This window comes from Sciurus carolinensis, chromosome 8, assembly GCF_902686445.1.
Source record: "Sciurus carolinensis chromosome 8, mSciCar1.2, whole genome shotgun sequence".
NCBI classification, from domain to species: domain Eukaryota; kingdom Metazoa; phylum Chordata; class Mammalia; order Rodentia; family Sciuridae; genus Sciurus; species Sciurus carolinensis.
In genome coordinates, this window is record NC_062220.1 from 6,554,870 (window position 1) to 6,580,112 (window position 25,243).

Sequence of the window (25,243 nt, forward strand, 5' to 3'; positions counted from 1 at the left end):
GTGAATATCTAACAACAAATTCCACCATTATATATGATTATAATGCACCAGTTAAAATATGAAAAAAAAAAAAGAATTTAAGTTTGATGATCTTCTTCTTTTAGCACTTTGAATGTATCAACCTACTGACTTCTGGCTTCTGTGGTTTCTGATGCAAAACTGGCCTTACTCTTATTCAGGAACTCTTTTGTGTGATAAGTCACTTCTTTCTCACTGTTTTCAAGATTCTCGCCACCTTTGTTTTTTTTTTTTTTTTTGGTGGTGCTGGGGATGGAACCCAGGGCCCTGTGCATGTGAGGCAAGCTCTCTACCAACTGGTTTGTATCCCCAGCCCTCCATCTTTGTCTTTTAATGGTTTATGACCAGGTATTCACATGTGAGTCTCTCTAAATTTATCCTACTTAAGTTGATTGAGCTAGTTTTAGTTATATGTGTATATTAGTGTTTTTCACCCATTATTTCTCCAAATATTCTTCCTCCGTCTTCTTCTCTCCTCCCATGATCCTTTTGTGTGTGTGCCAGCATTAGGATACATCAGAGGATTCCACAGGCCCTCGATGCTGCTCATTTTCCTTCATTCTTTTTCCTCTCTATTCCTCAGACCTGTAATCTCAATTGACCTCAGTGATCTTCAAGTTCACTAATTCCTTTGGTACGACTGAATCTGCTATTGAGCCATGTAGTAAATTTTTCATTTTGTTTATAATACTTTTTTCAACTCCAGAATTTCTATGTGGTATTCTTAAGCATAATTTGTGTCTCTTATTTGTATTCTGGTTTTGTGGGCCATTGTTCTCATACTTTCCTTTAGTTCTTTAGTCCTGGTTTCCTCTAGTTCTTTGAATATTTTAAACAGTTGATTTTAAAACTTTTCTAGTAAATCTGACATCTGAGCTTGCTCAGGAACAGTTTTATTGACAGGATGTGTTTTTTAGTGTATGGGCATGAATCTTCTTTCTTTTCCTAAATAGTAATTTTTGTTGAAAGCTGGACATTTTGAATAACAGAATGTGGCAACTTTGGAAAGCATATCCTGCCCCCATATCCAGGGTTTGTTGTTGCTGTCATTATTGCTTATTGTTTTGTGATGTTTCTGAACTAATTTTGTGAAGTCTGTATTCGTGGTCTTAAATTCTGCTCAGCTAATTAGAAGGTCAATCAATTAGGGATTAAGAGTTCCTTTAATTCCTGAAATCAACAAGTCCCCCAGTCATGGCTAAGGGGCCTGTTTACTTCTTGGTCTTTATTTTCACTTTCTGCTGTGAAGAGTCTCTGGGTCAGTGAGAAGTGAGATCTCAGAGCCACCTTGGGTTTCCTGAGCATTTGCCCAGCCCTAATCACGCACCCTGTGCACTTCTGAGGCCTCCTGGATTCCAGGAATACAGCAGAGTTTTTCTAAGACTCCAGTGCTATCTCATTCCATAGCTTTCCCTTTCGAGTTTTTATGGTTACTATTTCTGCAATTTTTCTCGGCTGCCTCGTGCAGCCATGAGGTTAAAGAATTGCTTTCAAAAAGCACCCATGGGAAAAGACTTGGTACTAGGCAGGCTGCAAGTCAGGTCAAATGAAGGCAAACTTCGCAGTGGGGTCCCACAGGGAAGCACAGGCAGATCACGACATTTCTCTAGGAATGTCCTTGAGGATGTTCCTACTCCATCCGCTCCTTTCAGAGGCAGTTAGTTTTCACAGTGATGGTTGCTATTGATTTTCAAGGTTCCTGCAGAGTTGGGGGCATGGGCTGGGAATGAGCTGAAACATCTCAAAACTCGCTATTCTTACTGTTCTGCAATTACTGCTTTCACTCCCAGAGTTGCTTCAAGCCTGGGTTGAGTTAATACCCAAAACTCAGAAAGTTTAACTCTGACATTTCTGACAGTGTGCTTGCTTCAGAAGAGATGAAGAATTTTGGAGGGCTTTACTCTGCCATCCCCACCAACATCACCTCGCTATTGTACTAAAGCCTTATAAACAGCACCTGGCTGCAGTGCGAAGTGTGGTTAGAAGGAAGCAAGCCTCAAAACAAGTGCAATCCCAAGAAACAGATGCAATAATCCAGACAAGAAATGATGGCGGCCATAACTGGTGTGGAGATAGAAGCGGGGAAAAGTGAAAGCTCTGGAGAGAGAGAGTCACTTAATACACTTCTCTGTTATTTATTGGAGGAAAAATTCAAGTTTCCTGGGAACTTGGTTGTGGCACTATTCCCAAAGTAGGGAATCCACAGAAGAAGGGGGGCCAGCGGAGTGGTGTCATGGGAACGTCATGGCTCGGTGGGCACAGAAGTAATCAAGAAACACCAAAGTCATATGGCAGATGCCACCCTACACTGTAGACCTGGCAATGTTGATACCCTGAAGACACACAGGGCGGCCACCAGGACTGAGGGTCATACGTGGTAATGGATAGAGCCTGGCAAGCAGTAGCAGCACAGAATTCAGACCAGAACCCATAAAACATGGTAAACACCACATAACAAGCCAGAAATGATCAAGAGCTCCTGCAGTTCACCCACTGGACAACCTCAGAGCCCATCTTGGGAAACCCAAATCTTGCCTGAGGCCTGGAGTGCTAGGAAAGCGTTCATAGTTATCATCAATGCGACCTCGTGTTCCACTTCAGGTTATGGTGCACTGACAGAGAGGTTATGGTACAAATATGCTTTATGGCTCTTGACCTTGGCCCACTTGACCACTGTTCATCTGGCCCCGTAAACTATGGGTCAGGAAACAGGCGTGCCACACTCTCACCCAGAAACATATGCAAGGACGGTGTAAAGTGAAAATAAATGACAGGAAATGTGTGTGGCTGCGGGGAGAAAGCTATCGTGTTGTCCATAGCAGATTTCATACCGGTCTACTGAGCGCATCGGCGTCTGTTCTCAGAACTGCAAGAGTCAGGAGACACGAAGAGTAAAGGCTGCAGAGGTTCCTCGTGAACATCACTGCACCTCTCACAGGAAATGGGAGCTGAGGCCGCCTGACGCCTGCTGGGTGGGGAGCAGGGCAGTGAGCCCGCAGGAGAGGCTGACAATGGCTTCCCAGGTCAGCAGACGTGCTGATGGAGAGGCAGGGAGGGTCTCTACTGAAACCACAGTGGCTCCACATGGGGCAGGAGGAGAAAGGCTCCTGATCAAGTGTTCCTGGAGTTCTTCCGAGGAAGTGATCCTACTCCCCTTTAGGAATTAACCAGTTTTTATGGGGATTTGTATCTGTTTTGAAGAAGAAGGGGAGCCTGGGGGTAAGGGATGACCCAATGTGAAAAAGAACCACATGCTTGGCTCACCAGCAAAAAAGGGGCACCGTGAAAAGGGAAAAGCCAGCTCCTTTGAAGCGGCCTCTTCAACTCTGTGACCCAAAGAAGTCTGGACCATCCGGACCTGCAGCGACACATCCACTGACCCACTGCCTCAGGGTCTCTCGTCATCGGCACTAACAGACCCCTCTCATGAGGGCCAGTCTGGTGCATCGTGTAATGCCTACCAGAGTCCCTGGAACTTACCCACCACATGCCAATACCACCCGCCCCCTGTTGGGACAATCAGAACAGACTCCAGGAAATGCCAAATGTCCTCTGCAGGGCAAATCACTCCCAGTTGAGGACCCCTACATGACATCAATGACATCAGATTAAAGAGGCAGGTGAACAGCAGGTTAATGGCATTGCTAAGACACATACTTGAGAAAGTAGAAGTCAGTTCTGGACTGCCAGCTCAGAGGGCTCCCTGGTGAGGACGGGTGCTGCCCTTCTGCGATGCAGGAGACACACTGAATCATTAAACTCTGTGGTGCTTTGTCCCCAGTAAAAAGAATACTTTGAAAACCAGAAGGTAGGACAGACCACACCGGCCATCATTCCAAATTACCCACAGAAAGACTGTGCTTCCTGTCCCTGAGCTCTGCAGGCAAGAGCTCCCCTCCGCAGTACAGACCCCATGGAACTATGAGCTGTGGCTGCCAGCTGGACACTCTGGACTCCTTGTGTCCAGGAAACCAGCAGTCATGAAGCGCGGTCTCCTTGTGGTGGGGTTGGCTGACCCTGGCCCACAAGAGGAAGGACAACTACGATGGGGGACATAAAGAAACACTGGAACTGCACGTGGGCACCTCTGGGCAGTGCCTTGCTCGACTGGAAGTGCAGCAACCCAGCCTAGGAAAAGGGCCATCCCAAAGCTGGGCATGGCCGCCAGTCTGTCTTGCCCCGGGGCTCCCTGTTGAGCTGCACAGCACAGGCTTGGTCCCCTGCAGATCCCCTCTGCAGGTATCAGATCAGCGTCACTGTCCGGTTCTCCTTCTTCCTTCTTTTGTCCTTCACAGGAATTACCCCCCAGAACCACTCACTCCCCAGTTCCTCAGCACGTGATTACGTGATTCTCAGAACAACCAGCACAGCAGGAGTGGCCCAAGGAAACCCAGCAATGTAGATCAGCCCCTCCAGTGGGAAGATGCGCGGAGCCTCGCCCCTGCACCCTCGGCTTCGTGCAGGTCCAGTGTCACCTGCTCAGACATGGGGGCACGCTGGGATCGTGCTGGCCCAGCCCCAGCAACTTGCGGTTCCCCCAAGGGTGGGTGGAGTCGGCGCAGAGGAACAACACGAACCCCTGGAGCAACTTGAAGCAAGTGCTGCTCAGATGTATTTTAGCTCTTCTTCTATAGTATTAAGTAAAGCAGGATTAAACAAGATACAAGTTATAGAGAAATAACCACAAGATCTGTCATTAACCACACGCTCCAGCGGGTGTCTAACACAGAGCGGATACATTAAGGTCAACTTTCTATATTTACTTAAAGTCGCTCACATAAGCAAATAACATAAAAGACATTTTTCCTCTTTTCACCCTACTGTTCTCTGTTTGCCCTTTGGTGTTAGACCTATTGTCAGCATAGTGACTCTATTTTGTTTTAAGATAATTTTACCAAACTGCTAAGCAAAATATGCACTTAATCTTTAGCTCATATTATGCTTTTGATTTAACCTTAAAGGTCTACTCTGTTACCTAAACAAGCTTAGTTAAGACTAAGTTAGGTTATTTTACTGCCAAACTCAGTGTGAGTGCTTAATTTTTATCCTAATATTCTTTATGTTATTGATTTGTGCTCCACTTATTGTAATACACATGTGAGACCTAAGGCAGCATAAACTACTCATAACCAGTTAACATGCAATGAGGGCATTTGATCTTAAGATGATATTTTTTTAGTTGTTTGTGTAAGCTGTTTCTTTGTTCTTTAGTCCTAGAGTTCCAGGGTGGCCCTTGACGTCCAAACCTTTGAAGAAAAGACAAATATTGGACATTCATCCATTTACCATTAATATTAATTATTCATTCACCATTTTCATTGTACACTCCTGTTTAGGGAAGAGGTGGATCTGTGGGAGGTGGGTCCCTTAAAATTATTTGCTTGTTTCCCTCTAGGTAGATATCACAAATGTCCCCCAATCTTGTAGGCTAAGTAGGGCAGTCCTTGCACTGTGGGGACAACAAGTCTCCTGTTCTGTTTGTCAGGCTGTTTTGCTGGTAAAGCATTCACTGGGGCAGGTGTGGTCAGTATAGGAGCAAGCAATTCCTGTAACTGTAGTTTTCTGAAGAACTCCTCAAACTCTGTACTTTTAGACTTATCATGTGTGATACTGGTACATTTTTTTTTTAAAGCATTCCTCATCCTCCCCAAAGCTCTGCAGACTCATCGAGGCTAAATTCTTATCACAACAATCCAGGGAATATGATTTGCTGTTACAGAGTATGATAATTACAAGTATGATAATCACAAGAAAACACTCAATTCCCAGGAGAGAGGACAGCAGCAGTTTCCTGTAATGGTGGCTTTGCCAAGCCCTTCCCCATGCTTGAACCTTGTCAAGCAGCATGGCGGAAACAGTCCCCAGCCAGGATTGGGTCCCTCCCCTCAAACAGAAGGGAAGCCCAGGTCAGGGGCGTGGAATGTCTTCCAGACTTTGTTCCTACCACTTTCCTGGTTCTAACATTGGCTCCATACATTTGGCTTTGCTGTAGTAAAGATTCAGAGTGGAAGACACCTGAGATGGCAGAGGCCGCCATCCAAGCAGGATGTTCAAAAGGTCCTCGGGCACCAAAGATGTGAAAACCTCACCTGGGGCCAGGTCTCTGAACACCTCAGTTGCCTGTTTGTGGAGGCATGCTCCTTCCCTAAATCAGAACAACAGGAACCAGAGGGAGAGCTTCAGAGTGTCGTCTAATTCATTTTTATTTGGTTCAGCTCAATATATTTACACACACATTTTCTAGAAGTTATCATATTAAGAGGTATGTGGCAGCCACGGGTGTTAATGGTGACAGTCCATGCTTTTATAAACAGGTTAACCTTGAAGGTGATCTAATATTATCATGGGCTGGGTGCAGTGGATATAGGTCCAGTCCTTGAGGAAAAAGTAAAGGGTTAATTGAGAACATCTGACCCTAGCTACCTAGGAGAAGATTCCATACATGGCACACATCGCCCACCCAGGCAGCTTCCAATAGAAGCTGCTCAGCCATGGCTAGAACACCACCATTGTGAAGCCAAAGGCAAGCTGAAGCGTGAACACCCACAAAGCTGGACAGAAAGAGTGAAGCTGGATGGTGGATGCCCACCAGCCCCAGCCTGCTCACTCCTGGACTTCTCCTTATGCACAATAAGCACCTGATATGCTTAAATCATTATTATTTGAGTAGTCTCAGTTTTAACCTATTTCCTAACCCTCAGAGATAAAAAGAAAATACAAAGGAGTTTTCCATCACCTTTTGTCCGGGAAATCTAAAAGCTAGGATTTTAGAACTCTGTAAGATTCTCTAATCTTGGCAGTATCTATTTCACTGTGATGTTTAGCATAAAATCTCTTTTTTTTTTTGGGTGCTGGGGATCGAACCCAGGGCCTTGTGCGTGCAAGGTAAGCACTCTACCGACTAAGCTATCTCCCCAGCCCCAGCATAAAATCTCTTGAAACCTCGAAGACTCAACTCATTTCCTCAGGACAGCAAGAAGAGGAGGGTGTCCCTCTTTACACCTAGACCTGGACTGAGGAGAGCACTAAGAAACAGCGCCCCCAAGAGCAAAGGAACACGCTTGCTAGCCCTAAGTCCCGGTGCAGGGGACACAGCCAGCCAGGGAGCGAGGGCCTGGCAGACAGACTGAGCCACACAGAGGCCTGCTGGAGTCTGCTTCCACATTCTGCCCTGCCCAGGAGTGTGCTGGACACTGCCCTGCTCTATACATCTGGAAGCCCAGGTTCCTGTGGAACTGTCTGTATTCTGACCCCATGCTGTCCTGGGCCGTGGTCACAATGTCTGTCCTGATGCCATCCTAACTACACTGTTGTGGTGATTCTTGTGACTTGGTTGATTCTGACCCTCTAGACTAGCCTGATGGTGTCCAAACCCTTTCCCAGATTGCTCCACCTGTTCCCTCTTTCCCACTTACAATCCTGCGCTCCCTGCCCCAGCCCGATGATTTATTCACCTACAAAGCCACAGCATCACGAAGTGGGATGCGTTTGCCTCTCAAACCTCAAAAGCCACGGAGCCACCCCACATCCATCAGTCCTACTGTACCCACCCCTAACTGAAGAGATCCCAAGCCTTTCGGTACCTAAATGTATCTTTTAGCTTCCTGAGTAATCTTTGGGGATTGTACTTTTCCTGGGCAGTTCTAATTCGGTGGCTGACATTCTCCCAGGTTTGGGGATATCCATACCCTCCATGGCTCTCTCTCAGTTTATTGGCCATTGTCAAAAGAGTTTTCACCTGAGCCTCCTGGGCTTGGTCAGTCTCTTTGTTATTAAAGGCACAAACTCGCCCCTTACACTTTTTAATTATATTCTTAAGGGCTTCGTTATCTGTGTTCTTGACATACTCTTCAAGCTTCCCGTCCCCAAGATGCTCCTTCCCAGTGAACAGCACAATGGTGTATTCCATGACATCCTCTCCAAAGATGGCTTCCAGTTCCTCCACTGCCTTTTTGTCCTCTTGAGTGAACTTTCCCAGCTGGAGCACCAGGACAAGAATCTTGGTTCCTTCTTCACAGAGGGACAAACAGCGTTCGACCTCCTCCTCTAACCAGGATGGATCCTTTTCAACACCAGACATCAGGTAGAATGACGGAGTGTCCACAACCACAATATCCTGCCAGTCCAACGTTCTCCTGCCACTCTGACATGCCTTGGTGACTGGCTGGGCTCGGAGTTGAGAGAGGAAGATGGGTCTCCCCAGGATGGTGTTCCCAGTCGCACTCTTCCCAGTACCACTCCTCCCCACGAGGACAATACTCAGGGTTTCTGTGCAAAGGAAATTGGAAAAGATTCATGGTCATGGGCTGATATGGAATTCACCTTTCCAAGTTATTTACAGGACAGGCGACACCATTAAGCAGGAAGCTCCAACAGTGTGAAGGCCTCCTGCTTACCCAGCAGGTCCATCCCCAGGCATGAGAACAGCCTGTCCCAGTTCACACAGACTGAGGACTCATCAGCAGGACTTGGACCATTGTCTCCATCCCAGTACCCATCATGAACACGGCCCTGATCCTACCTCTGAATCCACGGCTCCCTTCTCCCAGTACCTCCTCTGACTCCCTGGCACCTGTGAGAGTCACTGGTCTCATCTCCTCCCCCTCAACTGGGTCAGTCCACATATCTTATCTCTGTCTCCTGCTCCTGCTGTAACTATGCCAAGTATGGCTAATCATAGAAAAATCTTTTTGACATATTTGAAAAACTATTCTATGAAATTGACTTTTCCTGAAAAAGTAATCATACGCACCATCAATGCATTACCATTTCCCTGTTGGGTCATTCTAAAATTTATTTCTCATTACAGACCACATTGAATCTCACTGTGTCTTGGATGAGTCTAGGAAGGCACTTCATCTTATAATAACAAATATCCACTAATGCTGTTCTGTGCATTGGAGACGGAGAAGGAGAGCGGGTTTCCCTCTGGGTGAAATTTGCAGATGCACAGACTCTTTCCACATGTATTCTTGGGGGTTCCCTCTGCGTTTGCCCTGGCACTGTGCCCTTCACAGTGCTCTTCCCCTGTGACATCTTTGTTAAGTTGCATCCATCTCAAGGCAAAGAGCAGGGAAAGTTCCTCGCGTGCTCTTCCTTCCAGGAGAAATTATTCAGATGCTTACTTGGACGTCAACCCTCACAGTCACGCTTGCCAGTCTGTGACTGTAGTTGTGCTTCTGTAGCTTCTGCACCTGGAGAGGACCTGGTTCTCAAGCACCTCTGAGACCAGGTTCAACCTCCCCATCCCAGTGTCTAGTGCTGTGAACCCATCTCCATCAAGACCATTCTTTCATGTCCCCTTGGTCAGTCCCGCCCTTTGCTTTTCAGGCTGCTAACATGCTCCCTGGGATGTCTCTTAGCTTCCTGCCCAGTCGTCCAAACCCTACCCACTCTCCAAAACCTGTTCCAATTGGACCTTCTCCAAACAGTCTCTCCTGACTTTCCCACACCTATTCTTCTTTAGTAGGCTCCCCAGCACCTGGCCCTCTGTGGGAAAAAGGAAAGGGCTCAATAACAGTGACACTCTTTGAGGTCTTGTGCTGTTCCTGGGTGGGAATGTCTGAACAGAAAACAGGATGAATGAAAAAGAGTAGGCTCTCGGCTCGGGTCCGCAGAACGTGTCGCACTGAGTCAATGAGGAGCTCTTCCTCAGTGGGAGGGGGCAGCGTGGCTGGGCTACCAACACCCACCTCGCACAGTGCAGGCCATCCAGTGGGGCCTCAGGGCGCCCTGTCTTTGTCCAGTCCTGGGCTCCTGACCACATTAGTATCTCATACTTAGTGTTGCTGCTATATACACTTTTTTTTTTCTTTTTGGTTCCAGGGATTGAACCTAGGGGTGCTTAACCACTGAGCCACATCCCTATCCCAGCCCTTTTTAATATTTTAGTTTAAGAGACAGGGTCTCACTGAGTTGCTTGGGGTCTTGCTAAGTTGCTGAGGCTGGTCTTGAATTTGTGATCCTCCTGCCTCAGCCTCCCAAGCCACTGAGATTATGGGCATCTGGTTATTTACACTTTCTTTCAAAACGGCCTCCCATCTCCAAAAGTAAAGAACCAAGAGAGAGATCAGGCTTAAGAGAAAAGCAGAGTAAAGCAAAACTCCAAAATTATCCCGTCACCAGCGCTGAGTGCGGAGCCCGAGGCAACAGTACACTACAGGGAAAAGCAGAGGTCAAGGGTCAACACCTTCCTCCAGACTCTCCACATCCTGGCTGCAGAGAAGGGATGAAGGTCCCGACTGAACGGAAGACCAGTTCGGGAGGTGTGCGTGGAAAAGGCACAACTTAGAACAACCTGAGAAAGGAAGGGGGCGGAGGAAAGAAGCAGCCCACAGACCGGACCTGTCCCCCTCCACGCTCTTCAGATGTGAAGGCTCTGGGACATCCTACATGTCCTCATCACCGCGTACGAGAAGGTTCCCACGGCAGTCGTACCTCTTCCTGTGAAGTGGCAAGGCTTGTTGCCGTTCTGCTGCACCATCCTCTCGATTTTTTGCAGGAGCCGGTCCACCTGGTCCCACGCCTCCTCCCCCGTCGCCCGGTAGTTGAAGGCGCCGAATCCGTTTCCACATTTCTGGATGAGGTCATAGAGAGGCTTATTTCTGTTTCTTAAGAACGTGTCTAGATCCTGACCCTCCAAATCCTCTTTCCTGGTGAGGAGAGTGATGGTGTGCTTAATGTATTTGTTTCCAAAATGGCTTTGGATGGTGTCCAGCACCGCAGCATCCTCCTTGCCATAGGAGCCCACCGGCGTCACCAGCAGGAAGGCATGGGGGCCTGGGAAGGTATGCTTCCTAAGCTCTGACCCAGAAACCTTCGAGGACGAGATGTCTGGAGCGTCAATGACGCAGACCTTCCTCGCTCGCCAGATCCTGTTCTCAGACCTAAAGCTCTGGGTTACCGACTGCTCCCGGAACTGGGTCTCGAAGACCCGCTTCCCCAGAAGGCTGTTTCCAGCTGCGCTTTTTCCAGCACCTCTCTTCCCTACCAGGAGGATCCTCATTTCTGACGCTCCTGGGTCCCTCTCAGGTCCTGTGGCCTGCAGCTGCCTCTCCGCTGAGCCTGTGGGAAGAAAGGGTGGGCTCAGAGTCTCTTCCCTCAGTCCAAAACGGATGTGGACAGGGTGTGCAATTTCTCATGCCTGTCATTTCTATAGAGTGCTCCAACAGTAGACCCCTCGTCCCATCAGACGCTGTCCCTGAAGGTAGAAGCCGTGAAGGGGACACAACAAAACCAAGAGATACGCAGGGAGCCTGAGACTTACTGGGAATGTGAACAACCACATTTGGCCTCTGTGGATCTGGTCCTTCAAAGTAGTATTGAAGCCTGAGGCCCGCAGGCTGAGGCAGGAGTAGGAAGCCCCTTAGTGCTATATTTATAAATTAGACACTACTCAGTAATTTCGCTAAGTGAACTACTGATGTGCAACACAGATGGAACTCAAAAGCACGCTAAGTGAGGCCAGGGTCAAGGTGCACACCTGCAGTCCCAGCTGCTCAGGAAGCCGAAGCAGGAGGATCACAAGTTCAAACCTTGGCAATTTAGCCAGGCCCAAAGCAACTTAGTGAGATTCTGTCTCAAAACAAAAAATAAAAAGGGCTAGGGATGTGGCTCAGTGGTAAAGCAACCATGGGTACAATCCCCAGTACCAAAATAGAAAAATGCTCAATGAAGAAGCCAGACACAGACCTACTATATGCTGAATGATTCCATCATATGAAGTTCAGAACAGGCAAAATTAGTCTGTATTGAAGAATCTGGGCAGTGGTTGTCTTTGGGAGGCCGTAAGAACTTCCAAAGCAACGGAAATGCTCTATGCCTTTGTGTAGATGGCAAGCGCTGTGTGTAGAGATGGCGAAGGCCATTGAGCAGATACTTAAGATCCATGCGTTTTACTCCATGTAAATCATGCCTCAACAAATCGCTGTAAAAACCTGTAATCTGTGCCTGAAAATTACCCCTGAACACATCCTCTGCCTCCACCGATTCTCCTGGAAAACAGGGAGACCACCAGACCTACGTTCTGAGCAAGAGAAGAGCCTGCAACTACAGAAAGCACTCACAGAGACACAGTCCCCAGGGGCACTGTGTGTGAGCAGCAAGTCAGGGAGGTGCGAACAACAAGGTACGTACAGCACAGCAAAGCAGATGAAATGCTAGGGAGACCCCGACAAGTCGCAGCCTTGAGGGTCCCAGGGTGCACCTGGTGGAATGCCTCATGGTGGAAGGACCAAGCAGACAGCATCTGGAGGGTGGTCAGCGTCTCCACAAGCACAGCAGTGCCACAGAAGGCTTCAGGCCGGCAGGGACTGGGCTCAGCGCCCCCATCTCACGCTCACCCTCACATCTCACAATCTTGGGACGGGGGTGTGCGAGAGCTCCTTCCTCACGTTGTAACCTAACTCCCCTGGGTCATTCAGGCTCCTGTGCAAACAGAATTTCACCAGAGCACTCTGAAAATCACTCCTCCCCCAAACCACTCAAATTAGCTCCGATATATTTTCCTTTATGACTTATCAAAACACCTGGTTTCCCTCCTCCCCTACCCTCCGCCCTGCTGCCCGATAATATATCAATAGAATTTTTAAAAATTTATATATACATATATTTTTAGTTGTAGGTGGACACAATACCTTTATTTTATTTTTATGTGGTGCTGAAGATCGAACCAGGGCCTCACGCATGCTAGGCAAGCGCTCTACCACTGAGCCACAACCCCAGCCCCTCAATAGGATTTTGAATCCCCATTGCCTGAGTTCACATCTGTAAAATGAGGACACGATAATAAGACACCTTCTTCATAGGGTTGTTATGAGGAATAATATGTGTGTATGATTTTATATGCTATGAAGAGTGGATTATGCTAGTTCCCAAGCACATAAGGTCAGCTGCAATTATTATTATTAAAATTAGAATTTTATTACTTTGGGGCATTCCATGGGGACAGGAACTTTGTCTATCTTACTTACCACTGAATATTCAGTTCATGCACAGGACTGATCCAGAAATAATCCACAAGTCCATCAATAAAGGGATATGTGTGTCCACAGTATGGAACAAACTGCAGCTACTGAACAGAGAGGTGGAGCTACAAGTGACTCGTGCAGATGTGCAGGATATGTCATTAATGGTGATTGTGACATGGACTCTGCACTGGATCAGTGAATTCTGCGAGTTGGCACTGTCCATGAAGGAGGGATTTCTGCCTTTCTATCGTGAGTAAATCTTGGGTGGTGCCAGACCCAGGACCCAGAAGAGGAGGCAAGGTTAGTAAAGAGGCCACAAGAGGGGTCAACACTCCAGCACGTAGGCACAGGCAACCACTCAACAGGGCCTAAAGCTCAGGCAATAATGGCAAGAGCTAATGGGATGGCATCAAATTGAAAAGTTTCTCCAAGCAAAGGAAACAATTAAGAATGTGAAGAGAGAACAAGAACTTATAGGATGGAAGAAAAATCCTTGTTAGCTACTCTTCTGACAGAGGATTAATATCTAGACTATGTACAGAACTCAAAAAAACTTAACACCAAAAAACCAAATTACCCAGTTAATAACTGGGCAAATGAATTTAACAGACACCGCTCAAAAGAAGAAATATAAATAGTCAACAAATACATGAAAAAAGGTTCAACATCATTAGAAATTAGAGAAATGAAAAGCAAAACTACACTGAGATTTCATCTCACCCAGTCAGAATGGTAGTCACCAAGAATACAAACAATAATAAATGTTGGAGAGGATGTGGAGGAAAAGGAATACTGTAACTTAGTACAACCATTAATAAGTTTGGAGGCTCCTCAAAAGACTAGGCAGGGAACCACCACATACCCCAGCTATACCTTCCCTCAGTTTACCCTGAAGAATTAAAGTCATCTCACTACAGTGATACATGCATAGCCATGTTTATAGCAGCACAAGTCACAAGAGCCAAACTAAAGAACTAGCCTAGGTATTCATTAATGGATGAACAAATAAAGAAAATGTGATATATATACCCAATGGAGTTTTATTCAGCCATAAAGAAAAATGAAAATATATCATTTGCAGGACATGTTTTCTGATGGAACTAGAGACCATGATGTTAAGTGAAATAAGCCAAACTCAGAAGGTCAAGGGTCACATGTTTTCTCTCATATTTGGAAGCTACAGAGGAAAAAGAAAAAGAAAGGAATGGGGTGGGGGCGGATCTCATGATAATCAAAGGGAGATCATTAGAGGAAAGGGACCAGGAGGCGGGAGGTGGGGAGGGAAGGGGAAGTACTGGGGAGGGACATTGGCCCAAGTACATTGTTACATTGCGTGCATGTAGGAACATGTAACAACAATCCCACCACTGTGTACAACTATAGTGCGGAAAAAGAAAAAATGTGGAAAAGAGAAAAAAGAAGCCACAAGAGGCAAGCCCAGCTCCATAGCCCATCAGAGGAGGCCAGGGACACCCACACTGTGTCCAGGGCCTGCCTGGTGCTACACTGACTCATGAGTGTTAGGAGTTCCCTGGGGACAGTGTGGACACCCTGTCTTCAGGTGATTTTGGTTTTGATTCACACGGATCATTCTTCCACTTTGTTCTGGCTGCATAATGCATTAAAAGAATGCAGACAGAAGCCTGACATTCTTAAGGGATCGACTTACCACATGAATTGTCCTCCTGACACACAGCTTCCTTCACACAATCCTAGGAGATAAAGGGGGAAATGATGCACACTGCTCTGGAGTCTCATCTTTCCACAAAGCAAAGAAATAGAGACACAATTATATAATTCAGAGAAATCTGCTGATTAGGTTGTAGTCAAATCAGGGCCACCATCATGGTCCTGGTGGGCCTTTGTGGAACTGTCCAGAAGGACTGTCGACCTTCAGACCCCATTGACACTGCTGTGAAGGGTTTCCAGAGGAGACATCTCCCGGGTCTCCTTTCCTTGCTGTACCCAATATAGAGATGGAGCCTCTGACATGAGGTCCAGTAAAACTTGGGAGTACCCTACCAGGTGACAAATGGAGATGACAGGATAGAAAATCAGATACATGGTGGATATGCCGTTCCCTGCCGGGCGAATCCTATACTCACTCTCTACATAGAGCTGTTGTGAAGATGTAGACCTGTATGTGTCTGGAATTCAGGAGGTGCTCAATAAATGTCGACTGCTCCCCTTTGGGCTTATCACTCATCAACCCTAAGAAGTCCCTCTGACCAATACTTTCTCATGCTCACCTCGGGCTGCCTTTCACTCTCTGACACTTGGTCTTGCAGGATCCCTCTGTACCGACCTCCAGCTTCTTACACTGAGCCCAAGGGGCTGATTCTTTGCATGTCACTGCACTGTCAGTCCCTCAGAGGAGCAGCACTTCTGTAACTTCAACTTGGTTGCAAACATATGTTCCTTCCAGGTGAAAAGGTTAAGTACCACTGGCTTTTGAGTGTGAAATGGAGTGAGCAATGAGGCCCAAAAAATGACTGAGAGGAGAGTCATTAGGAAGTTAAAATGCAATAGGTAAGAAAGGATGCTGGCTTGGCCTATGTGGTGGGGATGGAGAGAAACAGCTGGCATTTAGGATCATTGATCACACAGGACTTGGTGACTTCTTAACCGCCAGATGTCAGCCAGCAGTGATAGAAAAGCTGATATCTGGGCTTAGGTGTGAATCCCTTGCTGAGCTGAAGGGACACAGAAACCTGAAAGTTTTAAGTGGGTGTGAGACAGTGTGAGAGCCCAGTGGAGATGCCAAGTGGCAACTGGGTAAAGGGGTCAGAACTGGGCTAGGGTCACTCATTTGGGAATGGTCAGCAATACATGGAGCTCGAAGCCATAAAAGCTTGAGGTCACCCGTGGGGAGTATAAAGAACTGAAGAAGAGCCAGAACCAAACCCTGAGGACAACTTTTAGAGGTCAGCAATTGGAGGAGGACTCAGCAATCTTTGGAGTTGCCAGAAAGAGAGGAGGAACAAGCAGGAAGCGTTTGGTTTTACTGAAGCCAGGGGAAGAGAGAATCTAAAAGTTATCTGTGAGTCCAGTAAGATGGGTGTGTGTGTGTGTGTGTGTGTGTGTGTGTGTGTGTTAAGTAAGGCAAGTTTAATTTGTTCATCACTTGTTAACAAAGTCCAAAGCGCTCAGTCTGCTTCCTCCCATGGCACCAGGTTACCTATAGGTCTCTCTGTAAGCAAGACCCACGTTCCATCACTGACAGTGCAACAATTCATTCATTGGTACCCACCTCATCCTGGCCAGTCTTACCTGGAATCTGCCGCCTTCGGTTTGTGAATTCACTTTGCAATACAGTCCTCCAGTCTCGTCCACCAAACGCTGGATCTTGCAGAGGAGCTGCGACGCCTGGGTCTCCCGCCCACCATCATCGGCCTTGTTGTTGAAAGCGCAGTATCGGCCCCTGAAGTTCTGAACCAGCGCCTTAAGAGACTTCTCGCTTTCAATGTAATCCTGCAGCAAGTCATCCCCCAGATCGTCCTTCCGAGTGAAGACAATAACGGCGTGCCTGCTGGCTCCAGGTCCAAACACCGCCAGCATGCCCCGCAGGGTCTCCTGGTCCTCCTCTGTGTAGTGGCCGATGGGGATCACCAGCAGCAGCGCGTGTAGGACGGGAGCACAGAGCTCCAAGCACTGCTGGAGACTGCGCTGCTTGGTCTCGGCACAAGCCACAGAGGAGAAGAGGTCGGGGGTGTCGATGACCACCACCTCCCTCCCGCTCACGGCCCCGCTCGCTCTCTGGCACGTCCGCGTCACCAGCCGATCACTGAACTTGGCCTGGAACACCGCGGCGCCCAGGATGGTGTTCCCGGTGGCGCTCTTCCCCGCGCCGCGCTTCCCCAGGAGCAGGAGCCGCAGCGGGGAGCTCCCGCAGCCCGGCTCGGGCCCGCTCGGCTGGCTCGGCTGCTCGCGGGTCCTGCAGGGGCAATGGCCGCGAGTCAGAGGTGCGCTCCCACAGGGCAGGGAGCAGCGAGACAGCCCGCAGGACTGAGCTGCTGAGGACTCAGACCAGGCTGTGCCCCAGGCTCTTCCCGAGCGCTCATCTCCCAAACGAACCCAAAGAGCGCCTTAGTTCTCTCAAGGTTTTTACCCTTTGGAACCAGAAGGAGCAAGATCCGTTAGAAACCACAGCGAACAGGCAGGTTTCAAAGTTGAAGGAAATTTCCTAACTAATAGTAATGTTCAGATGTTAAAAAGACAGACTTGCCCACACTTACCGAACCAGAATCTCAAAGGAAGGAGGAGCCTAGAAATCTAAATTCATCAAATGCTAAGAAATAACTATCCAGGTTTAAGGAAACACGGTCTTATAAAATTTTGAATTAAATTAAAAAGTAGTAAAAGCTAGAACATATTGGCAAGTATAACATATGGAATATTTGATGCTCTGAAATACTATTTCAGGAAGCAAACTGAGAGCATTCCTCTGTGGCAGCCATGAGCAGGGTGTGTCACCTGAAGCTGACAGAGAGTGTGGCCTGACCACCGACTCAGAGGCCCACCTGATTCACCTTTGGCTCTGCCTCTCACTGCTGAGATCTCAAGAGGTCACTTAGCCATTCTGAGCCTCGGTGCCCTCATCCGTAGGATGGAAGTGGCATCCACCTTCAAGAATATTTTTATAAGACCCAAATGATATGACATATAAGAAAGTGACTTGTCCAACGGGTTGATGAAAAAATGCCTAATATCACTAATCACCAAGAAATGTAAATGGAAACCCCAGTGGGGGCCAGGGTAGTAGCTGGGTGGTAAAGTACTTGCCTAGTATGTGTGAGGCACTGGGTTCGATTCTTAGCACTGCGTGTAAGTAAATAAAACAAAGGTCCATCGACAACTAAAAAATAAAATAAACCACAGTGAGGTATCACCTCACTCCAGGAAGAATGGCTATAGTCAAAAAGACAGAGAGGAAGTGGAAAAAAGGGAACCTTTAATACTGTTGGTAGGAATGCAAATTAGTATGTCCATTGTGGAAAACAGAATTGAGATTCTCCAGTAAACCCCACAACTGGCTATGTATCCCAAGGAAATGAAACCAGTATGCCAAAGAGAGACTGCAGTCCATGTTCACTGCAGCACTGCTAGCAAGAGCCAAGGAAAGGAGACAGCCTGAGGCTTCATCGACTGGTGACTGCATACAGAATATGTGGCACATGTCCACTGTGGAATCTGTTCAGCCATGAAAAGGATGATGTCTGGCTACTCTGACACTATTGGTGGAACTGGAGGTCATGATGCTAAGTGAAATCATCCAGGCACAGAAAGACAAGTACTGCACCATCTCCCTCATCTGTGCAATGTGCAAACACTGATCTTACAGAAACAGAGAGTAGAAGAGCGGTCCTCAGAGGCTGCAGGTAGAGAGGAGAGACCTTGGGGAAGGGCTGATCCATGGGGTTAGGTAGGAATAAGAGGTTCTGGCATGCTGGTGCTGGAGATAACAATGACTGTACATGACAATGATGTATTGGACATTTCAAAAGCTAGATGAGCTGGGCGTGGTGGTGCACACCTACAATCCCAGCAACGCAAGAGGCTGAGGCAGGAAGATCTCAAGTTCACAAGTTCGAAGCCAGTATGGACAACCTAGAGACCCCATCTCAAAATAAAAAACAAAAAGGGCTAGGGATGTAGCTTGGTGGTGGAGCACACCTGGGTTCAATCCCAAGTATGGGGGGGGGGGAAGCTAGCAGAAAGGATTTTTAATGTTTTCACCATAAAGAAGTGCTAAATGTATGAAGAGATAGATGTTTTTAATCTGATTGAAACTTTTCGCACTGTCTACAGGTATCAAAGTATCAGTATTCTATTAATATCATAATTTATACATATATACTCATGCATATATACAGATATATACATATAGGTCAGTCATTTCAATTTGTTTATTTAAGTAACTTTAAATTTTTAAAAAATTTAACAAGTACCTGTGAACTTCCATGTCTCACCTAAGGGTAAGGCAGTCCTGTTTCAGTTTGCAGACAGGGCTGCTTAGATTTCATTTCCTCCCCTTGCTGGCAAGTGATGCACAGAGTCCTAAAGCTATCTGGCACCCCACACATTCAGCCCTACCCCTGGCTGCTCTCCCAAACATACCCCACACTCCAGTCGGGTGAACTAGTCTGTATTTATTTATTACCTTGCTTGACATATTTTGAGCTGATCTGCTTAACTGGTCAGCCCTCCTGCCTTGCATGTATCTTCTGGATCATCTAAGAATCCATAGACTAAGCCTCTGAAGGGCCACTCAGGCGTGTGTTTCCGACTTCACCTTCATTCCCAGTATGTTTTCAAGGATTTTTTGTTGTTGTTCATTTTTGTTAACATTTATTAAACAGTCTATATGGCATGACAATAACTAAAGGAGAGATAGGGTTTCTTCGTACTTTTAAGCGATACTGTGATACTTTAGGCACTAAAGCAGAGCTAGTAATGCTTTTTCTAGTTTCACATTGGCTTATTTTAACAGGTTGAGATGTTTGTTCTAAGACATGTAACTTTGTTCTGACATTAATGACATTAACTTGTGGCCTAAAGTGTTCGCTATCAAGTCGTATCCATTAGTAGACCAGACCAAATCTTTTGTCCCTGAAGTGGTCCAAGATAGACTTCAATGTTTAAAAGAAAAATATTTGTTAAAATGGCTTGAGTTCCGTCTTGTTAGGATCCACTTTTTAAGCTCTATCCCTGTAGTTACCCAGTGTGCACGTACTAGTCCTCTAGAACCAAGTGTGTTACACTGAAACAGCTTGCTGGTGGGAGGAGCTCTCCAGGGCTTGTTTTCCAAAGTGTTTAGAGAACAAAACTTAAACCTCCCTGTGTGTTACAAAGCCGTTCAAAAAGTAACTCAGTAAGGCTTGTGAATGGAAATACATAGTGCCCAAGTCAGCATTCTGCTTTAAGGAGTAATAAATGCAGATGAGTAAAGGGGAAAAAAAAAAAAAAAGAGTCCGTTGACCTGAAATGGAGGAGGCCTGTAAAGAGACGTCTCCCCTTGACCGCCATCGCAGGTCCTTCCCTGTAGCGCCTACCTGTGCAGACCTACAGGAGAGCAGCCCTCTCTGTGGCACCCTTGCCCAGCACCCTCTGGACGACCAGACCTCCAGGCCCCAGGGGAAGTCTGAAAGTGACAGCGACATCTTAAACTCTCTGACAGTCTCTCGCCTGTGGGAGGGTCCCCCCTCTTCCCAACCACCTCACCTGCTTCCTTTTCCTCTCTTATATTATCAAGGGAATGAACAAAACCCAGTACAGGGCAGAGACAGAGTGAGCAGGCCACAAGGAGGCCATGCAGACGTGGACAATGTCACAGGAGCCCTGGGAGGAGACAGGCTCCGGGGACAGGCTCCACGGACACTGCCACGGTGAGGGCAACCAAGGATCCCGGGCCAGTCACAACGCACCAGCCCTGCTCTGATCACTGGGCCTCATGACCTCTTCATTTTTTATATTTTTCTGATTATAAAATTTGACATTTGTTCCAGAGAAACTGGTACATTCAGAAAATTAAAGCAAAATCCTCTATGAACTCCTCATCCCAAAATAGCCATTGTTAAGATATGTGTGTATGTTATAGTCACATCCACAGTCATTTGACGATAATTGGTCTCATGTAGGGTATTTTTCATTCAATAAGAATAGTATGTTCCTTAAAGGCAATTTGTAAAATAGAGAAAAGAATGAATAAAGTACAGAAAAAAAGGTGATCTGCAATCTGCAAACAATCATGTCAATTTATAGTGTTTTTATTGCATGCAAATTAGCATTTGGGGTTTCTTCGCTCACATGTGTGTGGCCACTAGTGTCATCGTGAACTCTGGTTCCTACTTGCTCTCTTTGATTTGGGATCAGGTTTTCCCAGGAATTGATCCCAAAATCAGATAACAAGTAATAATCAAATAACTTCAGAATTTCAGCTACGGGAGTAAGGCCACCTCAGAGACCCCAGAACTACAGCATGTGCCACTCCACCGGGGGCAGCTGCACAGGCTGAGCCCAGAAAACCCACAGGGGAGGCCGCTGGAGGCTTGGCTCAAACCCCCAGTGCGCCCAGGAGGCAGCACACAATGGAGGAGTATTCTGGAGTCTAGATTCAGTGTGGCCTGCCCCGTTGGGTTCCCACCTAACTTGGGCCCTGGGGCTCCTCTCTTCTTGACTATTTCTCCCTGTCAGCATGGAAAGGTCGGTGCCTGGCGCACCGTTATGCTGTGGAAACACATAACTTGCTCCAACGTCAGGGACCCGCAGCTGGAGGGGAATGTGCCTCACGATAAATCGGGCCTCCAATCTCTCCCATGTCTAACTTAGATGAGACTCTGGACTTGGGACTTTGGAGTTGACACTGGAACAGGTTGACTCTGGGGGCAGGCATGGAATGAGTGCATTTTGCATGTGAAAGGGAAATGCATCTAGGGACCAGGGACACAATAGTAAGATTGGAATGTGTCCTCCGAAGTTCACATGTTGGAAACTTCATCCCCATGGCACCCGTGTTAGGAGAAGGGACTATATATAGCAAGAGGTGGTGAGGTCACGGCTCTGCCCTCACGTGCAGATTAATGCCATCGTCATGGGAGCAGCTTATCATGAAAGTGGATTGCAAAAATGAGTTCGGGGGTTGGGGATATAGCTCAGTTGGTAGAGTGCTTGCCTTACTAAGCACAAGGCCCTGGGTTCAAATCCCCAGCACCGCAAAAAAAAAAAAAAAAAGAGTTCGGTCTACCTCCTTGCTCTTCTGCTTCCATCATGGGATGACGTAGCACACAGGCCTTGGCGCGGGGCCTCTAGAATTGTAATAAACGTCCAGAGCTGGGGATGTAGTTCAGTGGTACAGCACTTCCCGAGCATGCGTGAGGCCCTGGTTAGCTTCCCCAGCACCACAAAGAGAAAGCAAGCAAGCAGGACGGGAAGAATCTCCACTCTTTACAAATTACCCAGCCTCGGGCATTCTGTGATAGTAGCACTAAACCGACTAAGACACCCATCCACCAAGCCAAAAGTCGAGTGTGTACAGCAGCACTCCTTCATCAAAGGGAAGTGGTATGTCCGTGATGGGGACAAGAGGGTCCCAAAGGTACGAGTCACATGAAGGAGGCTGAGCACCCTGCTCCTTTACATGACCGTCTCTCTCCTGGCCTGCACTCTCGAATTCACGGGGAGTTCCCTGCAGTTGGTGACAGAGGAAGGGAAGACCTGGTTTACAGATGGTTCTGCACAAGATGCACTCGCTGCAGCGTTACAGCCCTGATCCGGGACCCTGAGGGCAGTGGAGGAAGGATATTCCCCCACCGGCAGAACTTCCAGCGGTGCACTGACTCCTCATTTCGTTGGGAGGAGAAATAACCAGACATGCAATGAGAGACCAATTCACAGGCTGTGGCCAGGAGTTTGTGGGATGGTCAGGGACTTGGAAGGAACATGAGGAGAAAACTAGACACAAGGAAGCCTGGAAAAAGTTTGTGGACAGACCCCTGAGATTGACGGGAAGACCTGAAGATATTTATGTCCCATGTCAATGCCCACGAAAGCTGACCCAGCGGAGGAGGATTTCAAAAATCAAAGAGAGTGGGCAGGGCGACGCCAGTCAGCCTCTCCCCAGTCACCCGCTGTCACCTAACGGGCCCACGCACAGAGTGGCCATGATGGCCGGGACAGAGATTATGCCTGAACTAGTAACATGGTCTGATATCCCACAGCCAGGATTCGTGGTCCAGGAGTCGGGAGTGACAGTCAGTTGGGACTGACACCTCGCAGCATCACCCACTAGCAAAATGAGATCCTGCCTCCAAGACCTTGTGCTCTGCTGGCCCAGAGGTCTTAGTTTCAAAAAGCAGGAGACACAGCAATTATCCCACTGCACTGGAAGCCATGGGCTCCGAAAACAGCTTCCAGCCTCACACCTACCAAGGGGCCCTTGGGTCTGGTGTCCTTGAAAAGCTTCCCATGATGCATCTGGAGGCAATTCCCACCACAAAGAGACTGCTAGAGAAGCTTCCAGAGCCCGGCAGGTCAGCCGCCAAGAGAAAAGGCAGATTCACATGTGAGAACCAGGTCAGCTTGAATGTAGGTGAAACCATATGGCTTTCAGCAAAGTACTCTCCACCTTTACTGCCCAGTCCGTGGGGTCCTAACTGCCAGCGCTGGAAGAACGAATGAGGGGAATCAGGGCCGTCCCTGCTCCTCGCTGAGGCTGGAAGTCCCCACCGTTCCTTCCTCCCGGGGAGGGGGGAGGGGCTGCTCTCTGGCACCCCCCCTAGGTCAGAGCGCTTCCGAGGAGGCCCCTTCCTGCCGCCTGCCTCCCTTTCCACCCTGCCTTCATCTCAGCCTCCTGCTCCTGCTCCTCGGGCTGAGGCCTCCCTGGCACGCCTCCTTGCTGCCCGTGGCAGGAGTGTGCTTGCGCCCCTCCTGCCCCATCTGCCCCCTGCAGGGTCGGGCAGCACACTGGACCCCAAGGAAACCTTCCTGGAGCCCCTGCAATCAGTCACCCGGTCTGCTACGGGTCAACCCGCTGCCAGCCCCAGCCACAGCCCGGCACACCTACCGCAGTCCTGGCCCCTGGCCTCTGGCAGCCTCGGAACCTCCGGGCTCCTCCTGGTTCCATCCCTCCATCCCGCGCTGTGGGAGCAGCTGCCGGTTCCCCTCAGGCCAGTGGAAGCGAATCCTCAGGAGGGCAGGAGCCGGAAGTGAGGACAGCGGGGAAATGACCAGGTTTCCAGGGCTGACTCCCCCTGACCGTGTTCCTGAGAAGGAAGAGGCTTCTAGAAACAGGCTTCACACCAGCAGAGGCACAAATGCAGTGGTAGAGGAAGTTCAGAAGGCCGGTCCCGGCCAGCGTTCGGGCTGGGAGGGGCGGAGGGAGGGGCCGGGTTGGGGACACGCGCATACCTTCCCTGGGGCTGGCTGTCTTTGGGGGTCACCACACAGCAGAAGTCTGTGGGAGCTCGGCTCCTCCCACAGCTGCAGCCCCAAGGGATGGTGAGAGCAAGGCCAGCAAGGCCCAGCTAGGGGCTGGGGTGCAGGGACTGGAGCCCTGCGTCTCAGGAAGACTGAACTAGGGTCTGATCCTGAGGAAACAGAACTTGGGGGTTTGAGCTGAGCCAGTTTGGAGGGGCTCAGAGCAGGCACTTCCTTCCCCCCACTGGTCCCCACCACCACCTCTCTCATCCTAGCCCCCTCCCAAGATTTAGGTAAAAATATGAAGAAATGGTTTGCTTCCTCCCACCAACGCTCTGGTCCCAGCTGACCCCAAAATAACCTTTACAACCCCTCCCAACAGCGTCCCTAACCTGCCACCTGCGGCCCAGCCGAGGCCAGCTGCCTGTCCAGCGGATGGCAGCTTTCCCCAGCTAGTGAAACACGGCCCCAGGGGCTCACAAATGAAACCCCTTCTTTGAGATACCACAGAGGGTCCCAAAGCCCCATCTCAACTTCTAAGAAAGCTGGACACTGAGCAGAACACTTTAATTTCAACCTTCTAGAGCACGAACTGCACGAGGCTTACCACATAAACACCGTTAAGTGCACAGTGCGGCAGCCTGAGCACATTCACTGCCACACAGCAGATTTCCAGAACTTCTCCCCTTGCAACACGGAATCCCACCCGCTGGGCCCCAGCCCCCGCCTCTGGCCCCCAGCCCCCATCCGTCTTTCTACCGTCTGTTTCTGTGCTTTTGGTGACTTCTGCAACTTCCTCTGATGGACTCCTTACTCTGCTGAGCAGAAGGTGCCCAGGTTCACCCAGGACAGCAAGACCTTCCCTCAGGTGCAGGGACAGCAATTCCAAGAACTTGAACTCACACTGGCTTTTTAAGTGTCTGAGGCCAAGCTGCACCCCTAGAAGAAGGAGCAGTGGCAGGCTGCTCTAGTTGGAGGAGGCTGGGAGGGGGGGCGCCCACAGGCTCTGGGTGCTGCTTAGCCTACCACCTCCCCCGCCACAGGTCTGCACTGCTGAACTTGAGGACTCCTTTTTACTTATCATGGACTCAAAAGAGAACCCAGTCGAGCTGGGATACCCTGCGGAGGGTTTGGGGGACACTCAGGCTACACCTTGGTGGGGAAAGCTGATGATCCCCCCTCAATCTCCTTAACCCATTCCAGAAAAATCCCCACCTTCATTGGGCACTAGGTCAGCAGACGCAAAACTAACTCATTAAAGCCATCAGACAAAAACCTTAGACCAGCCCATGCAGCAGAGCTCCTGCCAGAGGCAGAGGTCAATTTAAAGGCACAATTAAAGG

At 48.5% G+C, this 25,243-nt stretch overlaps 1 protein-coding gene across 3 annotated transcripts; it reads right to left on the reverse strand.

Moving 5' to 3' along the window:
* Nucleotides 1-4,656: 4,656 nt before the first annotated feature.
* Gimap8 (GTPase, IMAP family member 8) lies at nucleotides 4,657-24,764 on the reverse strand. 3 transcript variants are annotated; one of them, XM_047562420.1, is made up of 7 exons: nucleotides 24,660-24,764; nucleotides 23,548-23,746; nucleotides 22,911-23,146; nucleotides 16,257-16,920; nucleotides 14,656-14,698; nucleotides 10,456-11,082; nucleotides 4,659-8,286 (listed from the first exon to the last, which is right to left on the reverse strand). In XM_047562420.1, exons 2-7 carry the CDS (start codon nucleotides 23,605-23,607, stop codon nucleotides 7,571-7,573), a joined length of 2,346 nt encoding a protein of 781 aa, XP_047418376.1. In that variant the 5' UTR covers nucleotides 23,608-23,746; nucleotides 24,660-24,764; the 3' UTR covers nucleotides 4,659-7,570. The 3 variants fall into 3 exon arrangements, with proteins under 3 accessions (XP_047418378.1, XP_047418376.1, XP_047418377.1); XM_047562421.1 differs by lacking the exon at nucleotides 22,911-23,146 and having other exon boundaries at nucleotides 24,660-24,758; XM_047562422.1 differs by lacking the exons at nucleotides 10,456-11,082; nucleotides 24,660-24,764 and having other exon boundaries at nucleotides 4,657-8,286; nucleotides 23,548-23,785.
* Between the last annotated feature and the right edge of the window lie 479 nt (nucleotides 24,765-25,243).

Coding starts and splice junctions, on each gene's coding strand:
- Gimap8 (XM_047562420.1), bottom strand. CDS start 23,607: ATGGAACCAGGAGGAGCCCGGAGGTTCCGAGGCTGCCAGAGGCCAGGG. Junction 23,147..23,547: donor GGCCAGGGGCCAGGACTGCG/GTAGGTGTGCCG, acceptor TCGTTCTTCCAG/CGCTGGCAGTTAGGACCCCA. Junction 8,287..10,455: donor TTGCCACTTCACAGGAAGAG/GTACGACTGCCG, acceptor TCCTTTGCACAG/AAACCCTGAGTATTGTCCTC.